Source organism: Phyllobates terribilis, unplaced genomic scaffold (genome assembly GCF_046119375.1).
Source record: "Phyllobates terribilis strain yellow unplaced genomic scaffold, ASM4611937v1 Scaffold_13__5_contigs__length_258822181, whole genome shotgun sequence".
Lineage (NCBI taxonomy): Eukaryota > Metazoa > Chordata > Amphibia > Anura > Dendrobatidae > Phyllobates > Phyllobates terribilis.
In genome coordinates this window covers 154,421,392-154,442,318 of record NW_027362773.1, presented here as the reverse complement: position 1 = coordinate 154,442,318, position 20,927 = coordinate 154,421,392, and the positions used below count along the sequence as shown (strand labels likewise).

The 20,927-nt window shown below is 46.3% G+C and overlaps 1 protein-coding gene across 2 annotated transcripts in view; it reads left to right on the top strand.

Annotated features, from left to right (window-relative positions):
- LOC141174108 (catalase-like) overlaps positions 1 to 20,652 on the top strand; it is a 49,109-nt gene extending 28,457 nt beyond the window's left edge. For both annotated transcript variants that reach the window (XM_073658775.1, XM_073658776.1), the window contains exons 10-13: positions 16,580 to 16,710; positions 17,162 to 17,269; positions 19,675 to 19,761; positions 20,115 to 20,652. In XM_073658775.1, the coding sequence (XP_073514876.1) occupies positions 16,580 to 16,710; positions 17,162 to 17,269; positions 19,675 to 19,761; positions 20,115 to 20,159 (371 nt within the window). In that variant the 3' untranslated portion in view covers positions 20,160 to 20,652. The remainder of the gene's footprint in view (positions 1 to 16,579; positions 16,711 to 17,161; positions 17,270 to 19,674; positions 19,762 to 20,114) is intronic.
- The last annotated feature ends 275 nt before the right edge of the window (positions 20,653 to 20,927 follow it).

The following is a 20,927-nucleotide window of genomic DNA, read 5'->3' as shown; positions in this document are numbered from 1 at the left end:
AAGGAAGGAAGAGGAGCGGAGAAGGCTCCAGGAACGAGGAATGAAGGGATCCCAGGGGTGCGGACGGGCGAGTCGCCACCGCACGCCCGAATCCACCTGCGTGGAGGGGTCAGGCCAAAGGGGGAGACCGGTCCCCGAACTAGTGGAGGCAGGAAACGACCCTCAGCTAGAAACCGGAGGCTGTGACATTTTATGTGGCGCAGCCCCTCGCTACACCCGCTAGGAAGGCACCACATAGGGTCAGGGAAACTGGCGCCAAGTTTACCAAGAGGAGGCCCGAGGCAGCCGGACAGAAGGGTTGGTAAGAAAGGCCAGACAAAGGACACACAAAGGGGGTCCTGTGAAGCGCTCCAAAGTTATCTGGGAGTTGTCTGAGCCCCTCACCTGGTGAGCACAGTACGACGTGGGCAGCCGTTACCTGCAGACGTGGTCTGGATAATAAGAACTGTGAGTAAAGGCCCTGGACTGCATCACTGACTCCGTGTCGTTACTGCTGCTGCCCTGCACCATCACCCCCATCCTCCGCATACACTGCCCTGAGGCTATACTCCTCCCGTGGGGAGTTATGCTACGCTCTGCTGCACCCACAACACCAGCCTCAGCGGTCTGCCCTGCAGCGGCGGTTCACTCTGACCGCAATCCACGGGTGGCGTAGTCGGACATTTAAACATCATAACCACATAAATAGTTCCGCCACTGGTTTGACCGCCCTGAGCCACGGAACCGGATCGCCGCCACGAAGACTACAACCACCAGCATCCACCAAAAAGGGTCCGGCTCCGGGTGTCCCAAGGCCCAGGGGGTGCGTCAGAACATTTTCATCACCTTTCACAATCACCAATGGGACAAGGCAGGGATGTCCTCTGTCCCCTCTCTTATACATCCTAGTGACGGAGCACCTGCTCTCATCAATTCGCCATAACCCCAATATTAGGTGGATTGAGGTTGGAGGCACCGAGTACAAGTGCTCTCTATTTGCTGATGATGTCCTAGTATATATCACTCAATCACATATATCCATCCCTGCTGTTATGGCTGAAATAGATCACTGTGTTACATGGTCAAATTTTAAAATCAATGCAGCGAAGTCTGAGGCCCTCGATGTCTCCCTCCCCAAATCCATATAGGATTCCATCCAGTCCAACTTTCCCTTTGCCTGGCCCTCACAGGGTATCAAATACTTAGGAATTCCTATTCATAGAGACCTCTCCCATCTATGTTATCTTAATTTTGGGCCCTTTATTGAACAACTCCATACAGACCACGGTTGGCAAGTTAGAACTGTAAGATTCACTACGTGAACCACTGGTGTTTTGTGGAAAAGCACATGTACACTGTGTTCCAAATTATTATGCAAAAAGTGTTTAGGAGTGATAAGGGAAGAATTTGTTTGTTTGTCAGTTAAACTCATTAATGGTGATGTGTGTCAGGGCTCTTTATATCACTGTAAGCAATTGCAGACACCTGTGCTAATTAGTTTGGCAGGTGTGTCCAATGAAAGGCAAGACTACTTAAGAAGGCTGTCCCACATTATTAAGCAGCCTACATTTTCTGCCAAAATGGGAAAGAAAAAGGATGTGTCGGCTGCTGAGAAGCAACAAATTGTGGAGTGTTTAGGTCAAGGCATGACTACAATCAACATTGTGCGATGATCAGGATGAAGTGTCTTGGCAATCAAGAAGTATGTAGCTGATTCACAGTACACACGTGTGCGTGCTGATAAGGGCAAATTGAGGACTCTTTCCTACAGGCAATTACGTCAGGTTAAAAGAGCAGCGGCAAAAAAGCCTTGTCATAGCAGCAGACAAGTTTTTGAAGCTGCTGGTGCCTCCAACGTCCCCCGAACAACAAGCAGAAACGGCTCCAGTGGGCCAAACATTACATGAAGACTGATTTCAAAACTGTTTTGTTCACGGATGAGTGCCGTGCAGCTCTCGATGGTCCAGATGGATGGAGTGGAGGATGGCTGGTTGATGGACACCCCACGCAAACACGGCTACAGCGCCAACAAGGAGGAGGTGGAGTAATGTTTTTGGCTGGAATCATGGGGAGAGAGATTGTCGGCCCCTTTAGGATCCCTGAAGGCGCTAAAGATGAACTCCATAATGTATGTGGATTTTCTCAAACAGCACTTCCTGCCATGGTTCAAGAAGAAGAACCGTGTATTTCACAGCAAGATCATTTTTTGGCATGATAATGCACCATCTCATGCTGCACATAAAACATCTGCATCTCTGGCTGATATGGGCATAAAAGGGGACAAACTTATGGTGTGACCCCCATGCTCCCCTGACCTCTACCCCATTCAGAACCTCTGGAGCATCATCAAAAGGAGTGTCTATGATGGCGGGAGGCAGTTCACATCTAAGCAACAGCTCTGGGAGGGTATTCTGTCCTCATGCAAAACAATTGAAGCAGAAACCATCCAAAACCTGACAAATTCAATGGATGAGAGAGTTCAGAAGCTCCTTTCGAACAAGGGGTCCTATGTGAAAATGTAACATCACCTAGAATAAAGTTTTGAGTTGAAAACTGTTTGATTTCAGTTTCTAATAACCTGCTAATGCTTATAATTTCAAAAATGACCATTTTTTTGGTCTTTATTAAAATGAAAAGGTTGATCGAAAAGTTTGGGGGATCTAAGAGTGTGGCAACCCAGTAGTCATGATTACTTCGAATTCTGACAATATGAGGGTCATGTTGCAGGTAGTGCAGCAAGAAGGCACTTATGTGTCTTGCGCATCTCGGAGCCCCAAAATTATTTTCCAGGCTAGATGCAGCTAAAAATTATTATTAATTTTAAATCTGGTGGAGCTTAGTATAGATGGCCTAATAGGATCAGTGCTGCACACTGCTACAAAGCCCAAATTATTTTCCAGTCAAGATACAGATAAACATGATTAGTAATTTTAAATCTGGTGGAGCTTATTATAGATGGCCTAATAGGATCAGTGCTGCACACTGCTACAAAGCCCAAATTATTTTCCAGTCAAGATACAGATAAACATGATTAGTAATTTTAAATCTGGTGAAGCTTATTATAGATGGCCTAATAGAATCAGTACTGCACACTGCTACAAAGCCCAAATTATTTTCCAGCCAAGATACAGATAAACATGATTAGTAATTTGAAAGCTTAAAACGGTTGGTAGGGTGATTTTAACCAATCATCAAGCTTTTACTCTCCCCAGGATGACACAGGGGTAGAAAAGTCGTTTCGGATCCATGATTTGTTCATCTTTATGAACGTGAGTCTGTCTACATTATCAGTGGAGAGAAGCGTGCGCTTATCTGTCAGCACACCACCAGCAGCGCTGAACACACGTTCAGACAGAACACTGGCTGCGGGGCATGACAAGATCTCCAAGGCGTAAGTGGCTAGCTCCGGCCATTTATCCAGATTGGAAGCCCAAAAAGAGCAAGGGTCCAGTGACACAGTCATGGCTTCAATGTTTACTTGGAGATACTCCTGTACCATCGTCTCTAGGCGTTGACTATGTGTCAGACTTCTTGTCTCCTGTGGCCTTGCAAAGGATGGGCTAAAAAAGTGGTGAAATGATTCCGCGAAATTGATGTTACCAGCAGATACTGTGGTTCTGTTACGGTTTGAGTGCTGAACACTTGACGGTCCCACGGTTGGCAAGTTGGAACTGTGAGATTCACTACGTGCACCACTGGTGTTTTGTGGAAAAGCACATGTAAGATTCTGCAACAGTCTCTGCTGATACTCCTGCATGCGTGCATCCCTTTCTATGGCAGGAATAATTTCTGCAAATTTACTTTTGTACCGGGGATCTAACAGTGTGGCAACCCAGTAGTCAGGATTATTTCTGTTAGAACCTTGCTCTTAGTTTTTTTTTCCTTTGCTGGTCACATGACCTTGTTGGCCTATTTAATCCTGCTCCGCCCTTCTGGCTTTGCTGGACTTCATTGTATATCTACTTTCTAGCTAGCCTGTGCTCTGTGTCTTGCTCTGTTAGTTTGCTTGGTCTACTGACCTCTATGTTCTATATATTTTGTTTGTTCGTCTGTCTGCTACTATTTCTGTTAGGAGGTGTCCCATATTCCTCCCAGTCCTTAGTACTTGTAGGGATTCCTTCCCCACATCTATAGGTCTCCGTACAGACTAGCTTAGGACTTTAGCAGGTCTGATCGCAGGATCAGGTCCCCTGTTACATCGTAGGGATTCAGCTGAGTTCTATCGTAGGGACAGATCTCCTCTCTTTCCTTAGCTCTGGTAGCAGAACATAACAGTAAGTCCAGCCTGCAAATTCTCTAAGGAAAGATTTTTCTGTTCCATCATGGTGTCGGTTCAGGATTTGGCTCATCGCCTGCAGGGACTCTCTCTGGAGGTGGCCGAGCTCCGTCAGCACGTGAGTAGCTGTCCTGGAGCACATTTCTTGGAGCCTAAGGTATGTTTGCCGGATTTATTTTTTGGTGAACACCGAGAATTTTTTTCATTTAAAAATGCTTGCTTATTGTATTTTCGTTTGAGACCTAAGTCCTCTGGGGATGAATCCCAGCGCGTAGGGTTCATAATGTCACTTTTGCGCAAAGAGCCTCAGGAGTGGGCCTTTTCTTTGCAACCTAGTGATACATGCTTCAGATCAGTGGATAGTTTTTTTTCTGCTTTGGGACTATTATATGATGATCCTGACCGTGTCGCATCAGCTGAGACTGAGTTGAGACGTTTAAAACAGGGATCAGGTAATGTGGAAAAATATTGTACTCATTTCCGTCGTTGGTCTACTCAAACAGGGTGGAACGATTCTGCTCTGAAAAGTCTATTTCTTGCTGGGCTCAGTGAAAGGGTTAAAGACCTGCTAATTGCTTATCCTACACCTGAAGATTTGCAACAGGCTATGCAATTAGCTATACGGGTGGATAGAAGACTGCGTGCAAGGGTTAATGAGAGCAAATCCTCTGCTATGTCAGTTTCTGGTTATGAGAATGTGTGTACTAACAGTGGTGAACCGATGGAGATTGGATCGGTGGCACCTCGCTCTCAAGAAAAAGACCGTCGATTTTCTGAAGGCTTGTGTTTCTATTGCGGAAAATCTGGTCATTTGATTAAAGGCTGTGAGCTTCGTATGAAGAAAGAAAAAAAAAAAGGTCAGTCACGCCCGTATTGCCTGTTTAAATTCCAAGGGTGTATTTTTAGCTGCTTCCACGATTGCTCAGAAAAAATTAATGGAATTTCGGGTGTTTGTTGATTGCGGGTCTACTCTGAATGTAATTGATGGGGGATTCGTGGAAAGACTCAATTTAAAACCTGAACCTTTATCATCCCCCATTGCTGTGGTTTCTGTGGATGGTTCCCCTTTGAAGAATATTACTCTCAAGGTCTGTGAATTTCCTCTCACTATTAATGGTGTTCACCATGAGAAATTGGATTTGGTAGTGTTGAATAACTTGCCTTCTCCAGTAATATTGGGATTGCCCTGGTTAAAATTTCACAATCCTGTACTGGATTGGTCTACCAGTGAAATTAAATCCTGGAGCCATAAATGTTATGACAAGTGTTGTAACGGGCGTATTGCAGCTTTGGATAGGGGAGAATTGCCTGTTCCTATTCAGGATTTTTGGAGAGTTTTTTCTGAGAAGGAATCGCAGGTTTTGCCTCCCCATAGAGACTATGATTGTTCTATTGAATTTGTCCCTGGAGCGACTCTTCCTAAAAGTCGTTTATTTAACCTTACTATTCCTGAGAGGAAGGCTTTGGAGGAATACATACAGACAAGTTTGGCCGCCGGTCACATTAGGCCCTCTAAGTCTCCTGTGGCGGTTGGATTTTTTTTTGTAAAAAAAAAGGACGGCGGTTTACGTCCTTGTCTGGATTTTCGTGAGATTAACAAAATTACTGTACGCAATCCTTACCCACTGCCATTGATTCCTGATCTGTTTAACCAGTTAATGGGGGCCAAGTGGTTCTCTAAAATTGACCTTAAGGGGGCATACAATCTGTTGCGCATGAAGGAGGGTGATGAATGGAAGACTGCTTTTAACACTCCTGTGGGTCATTTTGAGAATCTGGTTATGCCTTTTGGTCTTACTAATGCTCCTGCATTTTTTCAGAATCTGATTAATGACATCCTTAGACCTTTGATCGGTAAAAATGTGGTTGTGTATTTGGATGACATTTTGATTTATTCGCCAGATCTGGAGTCTCATTGGCGGAGCGTGTGTGAGGTATTACAGTTATTAATGGACAATTCGCTTTTTGCTAAGCTGGAGAAATGTGAGTTCGCTGTACAGAGAATTAGTTTTTTGGGCTACATTATCTCCAGCAAAGGTTTTGAGATGGATCCGGTTAAGGTTCAGGCTGTGCAGGAATGGCCTAGGCCTATTGGTTTGAAATCGATACAGAGGTTTTTGGGTTTCGCCAATTACTACAGAAAATTCATAAAAAATTTTTCTAGTATTGTCAAACCTCTGACTGATCTCACCAGGAAAGGTGCTGATGCGTTTCAGTGGTCTTCTGAGGCCATTGAAGCTTTTGTGTATCTCAAGGAGAGGTTCACCTCTGCTCCCATCCTTATGCAGCCTGATGTTACTAGGCCGTTTTTGGTTGAGGTTGATGCTTCCTCTGTGGGGGTTGGCGCAGTATTGTCTCAGGATAACGGGGATGGATTACATCCCTGTGCCTTTTTTTCAAAAAAATTTTCGGAGACTGAACTGAATTACGATATTGGTAATCGGGAATTATTGGCTATTAAACTCGCATTTGAACACTGGCGCCACTTCTTGGAAGGTGCGGAATTTCCCGTTCAGGTTCTTACGGATCATAAAAATCTGATATATCTTGATGCTGCCAAGCGCCTGAATGCCCGTCAGGCTAGGTGGGCACTGTTTTTCTCGCGGTTTAATTTCTCCGTTACTTACATCCCTGGTACTAAGAATGTTAAGGCGGATACCTTGTCTCGCAGTTTTTCTCCCATAGTCGGTGCTGAGAAAGAGGAGAACATTTTACAAGAAGGTGTTGTGATAGCTGCTTTGGACTCCGTTTTGGAAGATGAGATTCTTAAAGCTCAGGAGAATGCCCCTTCTAACACTCCTCATGGGAGGTTGTTTGTGCCTGGGACCTTTAGGAGAGATTTGTTTGTTGAGTGTCACGAATCTCGGTTGGCAGGTCATCCCGGAATCTCTGAGACCAAGAGACTGGTGGGTCGCAGTTTTTGGTGGCCTGGATGGCAGAAGGAAGTCATTAAGTGGGTGCGTCAATGTACTATATGTGCTAGATCTAAGTCCTCACATACTCCTGCTGCGGGGTTGCTTTGTCCTTTGGAGGTTCCCAGTGCTCTTTGGACACATTTGGCTATGGACTTTATAACTGACCTTCCCCCCTCTGAGGGTTTTACTGTCATCTGGGTGGTCGTGGACCGTTTTAGCAAGATGTGTCACTTGGTTCCTTTCGTCAAACTGCCCTGTGCTAAATCTCTCGCTAAGGCCTTTGTCAAGGAAATTGTCAGACTTCATGGCGTTCCTACTGACATTGTTTCTGATAGGGGTCCTCAGTTCGTGGCTCGTTTTTGGCGTGCCTTTTGTGATAGGTTGGGAGTTCATTTGTCGTTCTCGTCCGGATATCATCCTGAATCTAATGGCCAGACAGAAAGGAAAAACCAGGATGTTGAGCAGTTCTTGCGTTGTTTTGTGGCAGACAATCAAGAGGGGTGGTCTGAGTTTCTGCCACTTGCTGAATTTGCTCTGAACAATCATACATCTTCTGCTGGTTGTTCGCCTTTTTTTTGTTGTTCTGGGAGACATCCATCGTTTGGGTCGTTCTCCAAGTTGGGATCTGCCGTGCCTGAGGAGGAGAATTTTTCCAGTGATTTGGAGAGAGTTTGGACGGATGTGCGTGGTAATCTTCAGGAGGCCAACAGAAAATCTAAAGACTACTTTGATAGGAAACGACAGGAGGTTTTGTTCGCTGTTGGTGACATGGTTTGGTTGTCCTCTAGGAATCTGCGGTTGAGGATTCCTTCAAAGAAATTGGGTCCCAAGTTTGTAGGGCCCTTTAAGGTGCTTCAGTTTGTCAACCACTCTGCTGTTAGGTTGGAGGTTCCTACCTCCTGGAGAATTAATCCGGTATTTCATGTCCCTCTGTTGAAAAAAGCTGTTGTATCGGATTGTGACGCCTCTGCCTCTGTTCCTCCGGTGGTGGAGGACGGGGAATATGAAATTTCTCGCATCCTTAACTCTAGACGGTATAGAGGTAGTTTGCAGTATCTTGTGGCCTGGAAAGGTTTCGGTCCCGAGGATAACTCTTGGGTGAGGTCGGATGATGTTTCCGCGTCCAGACTTATCAGAGCGTTTCACAGGAGATTTCCTGATAAGCCTGGTCCTAGGGGATCCGGAGGATCCTCTTAGAAGGGGGGGTACTGTTAGAACCTTGCTCTTAGGTTTTTTTTTCCTTTGCTGGTCACATGACCTTGTTGGCCTATTTAATCCTGCTCCGCCCTTCTGGCTTTGCTGGACTTCATTGTATATCTACTTTCTAGCTAGCCTGTGCTCTGTGTCTTGCTCTGTTAGTTTGCTTGGTCTACTGACCTCTATGTTCTATATATTTTGTTTGTTCGTCTGTCTGCTACTATTTCTGTTAGGAGGTGTCCCATATTCCTCCCAGTCCTTAGTACTTGTAGGGATTCCTTCCCCACATCTATAGGTCTCCGTACAGACTAGCTTAGGACTTTAGCAGGTCTGATCGCAGGATCAGGTCCCCTGTTACATCGTAGGGATTCAGCTGAGTTCTATCGTAGGGACAGATCTCCTCTCTTTCCTTAGCTCTGGTAGCAGAACATAACAATTTCTAATTCTCACAATTCGAGGGTCATGTTGCAGGTAGTGCAGCAAGAAGGCACTCATGTGTGTTGCGCATCCAGGAGCACCAAGTCCCTGTTGTTTTGGTGGCGAGGTAACAATCATGCTTCCTTCCTCTGTCCTCTCCCCCCAACCTCGCACAACAGAAATGTGATCAAGGTCTCCCTCATCTGATGAGTCTTCCATCAGTTCGTCCTCCACTTCTTCCTGGGCTCCTGCACCTTCCTCACTAGTTTGGCTGCTACCATGCACCCTGGTAAAACCATCTCCCCCACCCTCACATGGCTGCCGCCTTGGTGCTGCCGACCGTCTGGACCTTGCAGATGTTAGCCCTTCTGCATACAACTCCTCCTCCTCCACTTCCTCCACCTCCTCTTGTGCCACCACCTGACTCCGAATTCTCTTTAACATGTGCTTCAGCATGTAAATCACCGGAATAGTCATGCTGATAATGGCATCGTCAGCACTAAACATCTTCGTCGCCATTTCAAAACTGTGCAGAAGGGTGCATAGGTCCCTGATCTGAGACCACTCCTCCAGCGTGATTTGCCCCACCTCTGAATCTCGTTGGCCCAGGCTATACGTCAGAACGTATTGCACCAGGGCTTGTCGGTGCTGCCACAGTCGCTGCAACATGTGCAGAGTTGAATTCCACCGGGTAGGCACATCGCATTTTAGCCGGTGAAGTGGCAGGCCCAACGACTTCTGTAGAGATGTAAGTCGCTGAGCTGCGGGATGCGAACGGCGGAAGTGAGCACACAGCGACCGTGCCCTCTGCAGAAGGCCATCTAGTCTGGGATAGTGGGCTAAAAATTGCTGGACAACCAGGTTCAACACGTGAGCCATACAAGGCACGTGTGTGACATTGCCCCGGCGAAGGGCCGCACCCAGGTTTGCAGCATTGTCGCACACGGCCTTCCCTGGTTTCAGGTCCAGTGGAGACAACCATTCATGAAATTGGTTCTCCAGAGCTGACCACAACTCCTCAGCTGTGTGACTCACATTTCCCAGACATTTCAAAGTAAAAACCGCCTGATGACGTTGAGCCCTACTGCCAGCATAGTAAGGAGGTGTGCAGGATCCCTTCTGCGCAGTTAGAAAGCTTGTGGCATGACCAGACAGGCTTTGGGTGCAGGTGGAAGACCGAGAGGAGGTTGAGGAGGCAGAAGCAGTGGAGGAACTTTGACATAAAGAGGATTGACGCACAACTCGTGGGGACGGCAAGACTTGGACAGCAGCCCCTTGTCCTGCTGTCACCATAGTTACCCAGTGCCCAGTCAGCGACATGTAACGCCCCTGTCCATGCCTACTCGTCCAAGTGTCTGTGGTGAAATGCACCCTGTCACACACAGAGTTTCTCAAAGAAGCGGTGATGTTGTGTGCGACATGCTGGTGGAGCGCAGGCACACCTTTCTTTGAGAAGTAGTGCCGACTGGGCATCTGGTACTGGGGCACTGCGACGGACATAAGGTCTCGAAAATCCTCTGTGTCCACCAGGCGGAAAGGCAGCATTTCTGTAGCCAAGAGCTTGCAGATGGTGAAATTCAACCTCTTAGCTTTCTCATGGCTAGGAGGAAATGGTCTTTTACTTGTCCACATCTGGGGGACCGAGGGCTGGCTATTGTGCTTAGACGGGGTTGATAAGGGTGTCCCCGGCAAACTGCCGGTCTGTGAGGAAGATGCAGGCGGACATGTTAGGTTGCCTTGATCCAAAGGTGGTGCTATCGATGTCGGACAGCGCTCAACACCAGCTGGTGTTACCACCTCCAAAGAAAATGATGACCTGCCAATCACGCTGGCTGTTGCGGGTAAAGAGGTGGCAGGTCTGCGCCCCAAAACAGGTGTGACTGCTGTCCCCCCAGTCACAGAGGATGAAGAGGCCGCGGATGCACAAGATATGGCAGACGGTGGTTGGCCCGGCCGGCTAGGCCGCATTGTAGCACACTGAGCTTCCCACTGCAACTTATGCTTCATGTCCATGTGCCGGTTCATGCATGAAGTACTCAAACTATGTATTTTTTGGCCTCTACTTAGCTTTTGCTGACAAATGTTACAGATAACACGAGTTGGGTCATCTTTATCGATCTGAAAAAATGCCCAGGCTATGCAAGGCTTAGCACCCATGCGACCTGAAGAGCCACCACGACTTGTGGTGAGAGGCAGAGTTGTGTTTGAGGATGCAGTTGTTGACGTGCTTCCAGTACTACGTCTCTGTCCAGGAAGGCGCAACCTGACCTCGTCGTCACTAGCATCTTCCTCCACCTCCTCTGCTGACCTCATCTCTTGGCTGACTGTGGGTTGACAGTAAGTGGGATCTCCAACCTCATCATCATCACCCTGTGCGTTATCACACCCGTCATCCTCAGAGCCAACCTGTTCCTGCCCTGACAAAAAACTAAAGTTGTCGCTCCAATCAGGTATTTGAGTCTCATCATCATCTTCCTCATTGTCTCCACCAACAGGAGTTACAGTTTGGGAATGAGGGTCTACATTATGGTCAGAACCTTCTGCGTCTGGTCCTGGATCCGACTCATAAAGATTCTGGGCATCAGTGCAGATCATTTCCTCGTCTGGATTCACAGAAGCGCTGGAGTCGACCTCTGATTCCCAGGCTATAGTATGAGTAAACAGCTCTGCAGACTCAACCATCTGTTCTACCTCATACTCAGACGGGCAGCTGGAGATTTGGGAGCTGTGAGGAAGCAAGTGCGATTGGGTGACACCTTTGAGGACTGGAGTGTTTGTGATGTTGAAGTTGATGTGGAGGAGAGCCCACTTAAAGGAGCACTTGATATCCGTTGAAGCACCTGCTGTTTTTGTGCCTCATCTGGAATTTGTAGTGATTGGCGTGGCCGTAAGAAAGGGATCTTATCACATTGTCCGCTAAAAGAAGTAGACATTTTAGTTTGGCTGGAAGATGGTCTTTCTTCTGCAGATGTTACTGTTGCTTTAACACCTACCCCACGGACACAACCTTTTTTCCCCTTCCCAACACGCCTATTCCCCTTTCCACCAGCAGCAGGCCTTTTTCCACTCATTTTGGTGGTTAACTAATTCACAACTCTGGAGTTGTTTGCACAAAAAAACAATGGATGGGAACCGAGCAGAGCTGAGTGGCCAAACTGTGGTATTAGGCCAAAACTATTGGCTGGGTTAGATGCAGAAAAAAAATTATATTCAATTTGCAACCTGATGGAGGTCAGTATAGATGGACTAATAGAACAAGTCCCACACACAGCTAGAAGCCCAAATATTTTTTCAGAGGTAGATGCAGAAAAAAATTATATTCAGTTTGCAACCTGATGGAGGTCAGTATAGATGGACTAATAGAGAAAGTCCCACACACTGCTAGAAGGCCAAATATTTTTTCAGAGCTAGATGCAGAAAAAAATTATATTCAGTTTGCAACCTGATGGAGGTCAGTATAGATGGACTAATAGACCAAGTCCCACACACAGCTAGAAGCCCAAATATTTTTTCAGAGGTAGATGCAGACAAAAAATTATTTTGAATTTGCAACCTGATGGAGGTCAGTATAGATGGACTAATAGAGAAAGTCCCACACACTGCTAGAAGGCCAAATATTTTTTCAGAGGTAGATGCAGATAAAAATTATTTTTAATTTGCAGCCTGATGGAGGTCAGTATAGATGGACTAATAGAACAAGTCCCACACACAGCTAGAAGGCCAAATATTTTTTCAGAGGTAGATGCAGAAAAAAATTATATTCAGTTTGCAACCTGATGGAGGTCAGTATAGATCAGGGGTCTCAAACTCGGCTGGGTATATGGGCCGCACATGGAAAAAAATTGAATTTGGGGGGCCGCATTCTTTGTTCAATGTGACATTTTTAGTGATACCATTTTTTTTTCGTATACACCTTTTGAACATTTTTTCCGTGTTTATTTTTTTATGGCTTGGGTCGTTATGGATGTGGCGATAATAAACGTGCACTTTTTTGTGTTTACTTTAGTTTACATATAAAACAGCATTTTTAGTGCCCAATATTTTTTCATGCTTTATTTTTATTTTTTTGATTTTTACAATTTTGTTTCCCCCAATTGGCCACATTCAGTAATATTGTTTTACAATTAGCATCATATAGTAATAATGGCAAACATCTTGTAGTAATGTCCCCATCCAAGTCCCCATCTTGTACTAATGTGCCCCATCCAGGTCCCCATCCTGTGGCTATGTGCCTCATCCAGGTCCCCATCTTGTGGCTATGTGCCCCATCCAGGTCTCCATCTTGTGGCTATGTGCCTCATCCAGATCCCCATCTTGTGGCTATGTGCCCCATCCAGGTCCCCATCTTGTGGCTATGTGCCCCATCCAGGTCCCCATCTTGTGGCTATGTGCCCCATCCAGGTCCCCATCTTGTGGCTATGTGCCCCATCCAGGTCCCCATCTTGTGGCTATGTGCCCCATCCAGGTCCCCATCTTGTGGCTATGTGCCCCATCCAGGTCCCCATCTTGTGGCTATGTGCCCCATCCAGGTCCCCATCTTGTGGCTATGTGCCCCATCCAGGTCCCCATCTTGTGGCTATGTGCCCCATCCAGATCCCCATCTTGTGGCTATGTGCCCCATCCAGGTCCCCATCTTGTGGCTATGTGCCCCATCCAGGTCCCCATCTTGTGGCTATGTGCCCCATCCAGATCCCCATCTTGTGGCTATGTGCCCCATCCAGGTCCCCATCCTGTGGCTATGTGCCCCATCCAGGTCCCCATGTTGTGGCTCTGTGCCCCATCCAGGTCCCCATCTTGTGGCTATGTGCCCCATCCAGGTCCCCATCCTGTGGCAATGTTCCCGATCCAGGTCCCCATCTTGTGGCTATGTGCCCCATCCATGTCCCCATCTTGTGGCTATGTGCCCCATCCAGGTCCCCTCTTGTGGCTATGTGCCCCCTGTGCTGTTCTTCACACACACAAAAAAAAAAAGATGATTCTCACCTGTCCTCCGTTCCCTCGGCGGCCTTCCTGCAGATGTGGCCGCAGGCACCACAGAGTCCGACCCCTTGACGATCCCGACCTGGTCCAGGAGGAGCCGCCGACAGCAGCGCTGCATTGCCGCACAGAGACCGTCTCCCAGCACAGCATTTTCAATGTCAGCCGCCGGCCAATCAGAGGCCAGCAGCTGACATCTGCATATGGCAATGACGTCATACTCGCTGCGCCGACACGCAGATATCAGCTGCTGGCCTCTGATTGGCCAGCGGCTGGCATTGGAAATGCAGTGCTGGGAAACAGTCTCTGTGCGGCAATGCAGCGCTGCTGTCGGCGGCTCCTCCTGGACCAGGTCGGGATCATCAAGGGGTCTGTGCCTGCGGGCCGCATAAAGCAGCCTCAGGGGCCGCATGCGGCCCGCGGGCCGCGTGTTTGAGACCCCTGGTATAGATGGACTAATAGAACAAGTCCCACACACTGCTAGAAGGCCAAATATTTTTTCAGAGGTAGATGCAGAAAAAAATTATATTCAATTTGCAACCTGATGGAGGTCAGTATAGATGGACTAATAGAATGATGCTATGCCCAAAAGATTTTACTTCACTAGGTGCAGTAAAAAAATTGGTATTCTATACACAGGTGTTATATCTTGCAACACAGATAGGCTACTCCACTGACTAACACACTCTGCAATAGGCCAAAAAGGATTAGCTTTGCTAGATTCAGCCAAATGCTGTGAAAAAAACTTGCACAGCACTGGCACAGACCTGCCTGGCAAAAACTGATAGGAACTGATGTAACCTAGTCCTGAAAAGGACTGCAATTACAATTAGTCTTTACTCCCACAATCTATCTATTTAAGAGCACAGACCTGCCTGATAAAAGTCGTAGGAAATGCTGTAACCTAGTCCTTAAAAGGACTGCAATCACAACTATTCCCTACTCCCAAGCTATCTGTAGATTTGTGCGAAAATTGGCTTGAAATTAACAAGGTATAGCGCACACAGCAACAGCGGTGCCGTCCAACACGCAGCTGCAGCAGTGAGAAAATGGTGGCGACAGGGAAAATGGCTTGGTCTTATAGGGCAAGGACATGTGACATACACTGCCAATGACACATGCCCTTGCTTGTGTGAAAAAAAGCACTTCGCTCCGTGTGTGCGCTGCTGATAGGCTGACAGATTGCACCTCCCCACTGCAAATGCGGGAAAGAGAAAAAAAAATGGAGATCTTCATTGTTCCTGCAGAGATCCATCCCCTGCCCCTCCCCCCGCCCCGCTGTACACTCAAACTGCGTATTAACATTAATTTTCATCATTACTGAGAAAAAATCCAGTTATGATTTTGGTGCACGAACAGTTATCGAACATAACCTCGAACAGCCGAATTTTTCTCAAATCGTTCGTGTTCGCCGAACGGCTCGAACACCGCCCAAAACAGCTCGAATTTGAGATTGGCGAACAGTTCGAGTCGAACAACGCTCATCTCTAAACATGAACTAACCATGCAGAGGATTTTACTCTGTGCACCACCTAGTGGTCAGAGAGAATATAGCAGTCATTTATCTTTGCTGTAGAAGAAAACATATAATAATTTTATTTAAATAGCGCCAACATATTCTTCTGCATTTACAACCACTTGTTCTATCACTTTGTGAAGCGTACATGGTGACATGTATAAAGAGGATATAAAGTCTCTTTACTTGAAATAAAAGGGCACAGTCATGGTATAAGGAATAGGTTTTTTTTTCTTTCACCTGGGGCGAAGGATTCAGATGGTCATCCCAGCTTTGTATCTTATGACTTGTTGGCGTCCCTCTGACACCGCTGGCTGTGCCCCCGTATAATGTGTGTTCTTGTGTGAACCCTTTTCTTGTTTTCGGCTTCCATGGCAGTCATCAGGTTTGTCCTGTGATTCATTGATCACATGCTGCGCTCTCTGCTGTCAGCTGCTTCTCACACTCCCTGATCAGCATCCTGCCCTATCATAAAAAGAAACTTCACAAAAGTTCTCACCCAACTTGGAAACTTTGCTTGATAATCCTCGGGCTCCTCAATGGCTTTGAGCCGACATCAGGAATACTTAGTAGACTTCATTTAATCTTTTAAAATTAGAATTTGTCGGGTTCAACAATTTTTATTTTTTTTTTAAAAGTCAATTCACAGAAAATTTGTTCGCTTCAAATCACGATATTGAAAAGCCTCCAACTGCCCTGAAAAGACGCCTCCGAAGTCTCCAAGAACTGTATCAGACCTCTTTCACCATCTTTAACACAAACACCAGCCTTAGCAATGTCCAAGTGACCTCATCATAGAAAAGGATGGTGTAATAATAATAACAACACAGTGCACTATTACACTTCATGTTTTTAAATTGCAAAACTGGTCCAAAAATTATCCCTCTTGGTCCTTTGCGCTGACAGTGTCGCTGTCAGAGGTAACATCATCCTCCTGAGACAAGTGATGTCTCATATATTCCATACCACCCTTCGCTTCCTTCTCACTAATACACTTGATGGACTCTAGGAGGCTAATTGTAACCTACCTTTGGCAGTACTACTGGCCTTTGCCTGGTGACAGCGGTGGTGACAGCGGTGGTGACGGCGCTTCTGCTGTTTCTGGCGGTTCTCACATTCTTAGCCGGGGCATGAGTTTTTTGTTTTCTTTTACACTTCCCCATTACCATGCGTTTTGTACAATACCATAATTAACTTTTGACAATCTTTTTAACCCCAGTTATTCAATCAGAGCCAAAGATCACGTCCTTACTTACATTGTAGGAGATATTTAATTTTTTTTTTAATTATTTTGTTCTGTAGGTGCTACCCCGAATTATTACCCGAACAGCTTCAGTTCTCCCCAGCATGATCAGAAGCACAAGGAAATGTCGTTCTGCACCGCAGGAGACATCGCCCGCCATGACAGCAGCGCTGAAGACAACGTGTCTCAGGTGAGCAGGAAGGCTTGAAGCAACCCACTGGGCTGTAATGTGATGTGGGAGGTAAAGTTAATATATTCATGATCATAAAGTTTTCTCACTGAAGGTTTCCAGTGCTCGAAATGTTCTGAGCTGCAGTTTAAAGCATGGTGGTGCCCATCTTATCTTCCCATGCAATGCAGGCAAGGGGGTGCCGTTTGGTTGCCATACTAGACCAAGGGCCTGAGTCCCCCGTCACCACTTCTTGATCCAGTATATAGTGCAAGCTAATGCAGGTTCAAGTCCCCTATGGGGACTAAAAAAATAACATGAAAAGTAAAAAAAAAAAATGTTTTTTTTTTAAATGTAAAATAAACATAAAAAAATCATTTAGAAATGAAGATAAAATAAAATAGTCCCAATCGGTATCGTTTGGGATGAATTTTATGCCGTCATCAGTGACCTCATCAACGTCTGGTTGCAGGTGAGAGATTTCTACAAGAAAACGTTGAATGAAGCCGAACGCCAGAGACTGTGTGAAAACCTGGCCCTGCACTTGAAGGACGCCCAGATCTTCATCCAAGAAAGAGCGGTAAGTGACCGCCTTGTGATAAGAGCAACATGATCTGTCTGTCCTCCAGTTTTCACAATACCCATCCCACGGTTGGTTCAGGGGGTGGCGAAACATCTGAGTGGGCTCCTAATCAGGTAATCCTGAGTACACCTATGGTGGCGCACCCAGATAGTGGATGTAGGAGAACCTCAGCAGAGGACAGCGCTGTTACTGAAAATAATCTCTATACAAAGACCAGCACTGATATTACCGTCTTTTCCATCTGGCCCAGACCAACACGACGACTTCTCCATCCAGGACTCAGAGTCTCAGGTCTGCAGGGATCACAACAAAGACACATTTGACTCCTTACATTTCAGGCTCCGTCCCCATCTATTCCCAACCTGCACAAACACCTCATCCTGCTGATTCCCCAATACTGAGCCGCTGCCGTATGTGTCTCTATTACTGCACCTGCTGTGTGCCATCTAGATGGTAAAACAAACTCTATAGTAATGCCGTGTGCTAGTGCCCTAGAAAACAGTGCCCACATTGTGCCCCATATAAAGTAATAGTGCCCTCTGTGTGCCCCTTTGACAGTCACAATAACCTGAGTTCCCCTATAACGATAAGTGCCCACTTAACATTTAATAATGTCCTGAGTCTCCCCCCTGTACAGCTCCCCTATACACAGTATGATGCTCTCCTATACACAGTATAATTCCCCCTCACTGTATAGTACCCCCCACACAGTATACTGACCCTTTAGTAGCCTCCAAACTGATGGCTCCAACACTGTATGATGAACCCCACATTATCTCCCACACTGTATGATGGTCCCCACACTGTGCAAAGACCCCACATTGTCTCCCACACTGTATGACCCCAACTGTAACCCCCACACTGTATAAATATCCTACATATAGTATAGTGCACCCCCATAGGCCTCTATAGTATAATGAACCCCCATAGACAGACTATAGTGTAATGCACCCCATAGGCAGACTATAGTATAATGCACCCCCACAGGCCTCCATATAGTATAATGCACCCCCATAGACAGACTATAGTATAATGCACCCCATAGGCAGACTATAGTATAGTGCACCCCATAGGCCTCCATATAGTATAATGCACCCCCATAGGAAGACTATAGTATAATGCACCCCCATAGGCAGACTATAGTATAATACACCCCATAGGCAGACTATAGTATAATGCACCCCCATAGGCAGACTATAGTATAATGCACCCCATAGGCAGACTATAGTATAATGCACCCCCATAGGCAGACTATAGTATAATGCATCCCCATAGGAAAAAATATAATAAACACAATACTCACCTCTCCTCCTTGTTCCCCTGCTGCTCCGAGCGCCCGCACATCTCAGAACAGTGGGCGGGCGCCAAGTGATGACGTCAGTGACTGAACTTGTGGTCACGGGTGGGGGGGCATGATGTTGGCCCCGGGGGCCCCCTCCTCCTCAAGGGCCCGACAGCGGCCGCTGGGCAATGCAGGGATATAGTGTCCCTGCTCTGCCCCGATACAGTTAAACTAGCATAGCTCCAGGTGGGCCCCAGAGAGCGCGGGGCCCGGGCCACCGCCCCCTCTGCCTCCCGGTAGCTGCGCTACTGGTCCAGCACTAAGTCCCCATCCTCTGCTTAGACAGCGCTGTAACCAATCATTGAACTGAGTGGCTCTAGCCAAGATGATGGCATGATCCGCTTAGAGCTGCTGACTGGTTGCAGTGCTGCAGACACTAACAGACGCTGGGAGCAGCAACAAAGACTCAGCACTGGACCTGGGGAGGGCGAGTGAAGAACCATGATTTTTAAGTCAAACTGCAGCCAGGGGGAAAGCAAAAAAACCCTTTTCAAAGGGTTTAAACCCAAAAGTACAATCGTGGTCATCGTCTTTTAGTTATCGTCTTACCCTTGGACCGTACTCACCAGGAGCAAGAATTTTAATAACTTCATTAGCGGACATATCCTGTAAGACACCGCAGATGATTATTTGGTGACGCAGACACTAACGCATTGGTTTTGGAGTAAGAAGAACCAAAGTCATAAAAATGAGAGTGCGCGTGTCAGTGAATTTTTATTACATCGTTCAGCGGTCGCATGTTATCACAATAAATGCACTCCTGGCAGGGAGAAGTCGTGATTGAAGCTACTTTTTCACCCCCTCCGGGTAAGTGCCGGTCACTTTTCAAATAGTAGCCGGAGTTGGCAGGACTGTGAGTCACAAAACTGCGAGCTGCGCAATAAATGCACTACAGGTCAAGCAGGTTTACTCCAGAATCTTGCTGAAAACTCCAATGAATTGCTGCCTAAATATCAATTTTGGAGGAAGGAAACTTTTTTCAATACCCATTTTTTTGTGTAAGTTTTCTGTATCTTTCCTACTGATTAAATCTTATGTCCTTTTTTTTTCTTTTTTAAAGCTGAAAAACTTCCGAGACGTGGACCCCTCTTTCGGCTCTTGTATCCAAACCCTCCTGGACAAACACAATAAGACTTGTGGAAAGAAGGTAACAGCCCAGGAAACACGATATTCAATGGAAACGGAGACAATAGCTAAATAAAAGAAAAATAAGTTTCCTCCGCTTCCTTCCTTCTTCAGCTCCCAAAATCTTATTAGTTAGAGGGGAAACATCTGACCCCTGACACCTCCATACAATGCATTAATTCCTATGAGATACTTGTAATGCTTTATTTGCCCTGCGGGGGCAGTGAAGGGAAATTGAACACTTTTAGGGAGATCGCTGCTAATTGCTCGGTCGCCTGTGGTGGTCAAGGACCTTTCTAATAAATACATGTAAATAACCCCTTTAATAAAAGTGAAAAAAACCCCACTAAACTAATTTTCTATTCTTTTTTCTAGGAGCCGCTGCACAGTTACACACGGTGTCATCCTCAAAAGTCATAAAAATGATCGTACAAAGAAAGCGAGAATATCCGACCACGATAGATTCTTTTTAGTTAATGTAATGTAATATCTTTTATGCTTTTTTTATTCAGATATTTGCTTTTTTTGAGCGTTAAACTCTTATTCCCATCGCAGATGTTTATGGGACATCCCCAGAATAAGCCACAAATGTCTGATGGGTCAATGGAGAGAATTGCGCATGCGCAACCACTGTTCACAGCAGAGTGACCTTGTCCGTCCATCAATACACGGTCATGTCCCCTACTGGGTCCACTCCAAGACGCAGCACCGCAGCGCCGGCTTTCTTCCTCCATTGTGACTGTGTCCCTAATTGAAAATAGCTGCAACAGTGACATCTACAGGTCATAAGTAGCAACTACAGCCACTTAATACTATACATTAAAGGCTATATACACCTATGCACAGATTTTATTTTTTTATCAATCATTAAGCAATTTTCTTTCAAGCCTTCATTAAAAAAATGTTTACCATTTGTCTGAGTGTCTATAAATCCTTTATCTAGGTCAGTTCATTTGCGTAACTGATACTAATCAATCAGAGCTGCAGGTTCTGACTGTTCTTTCTGCTGTACCCTCCCTTCTCTCAGTGCTAGAGATAGCAGCAGTGAGGGGCAAAGGTTGTACATAGATCTGCAGTGGAGAGGGGAGAAAGTATCTAAAATCGTATGCAGAGCTGAGAAAATAAGCTGCAAATGAGGAGGAAAGCACATGGAGAGGTGACAAGTGCAGGATCTAAGCTGTGCCTGCA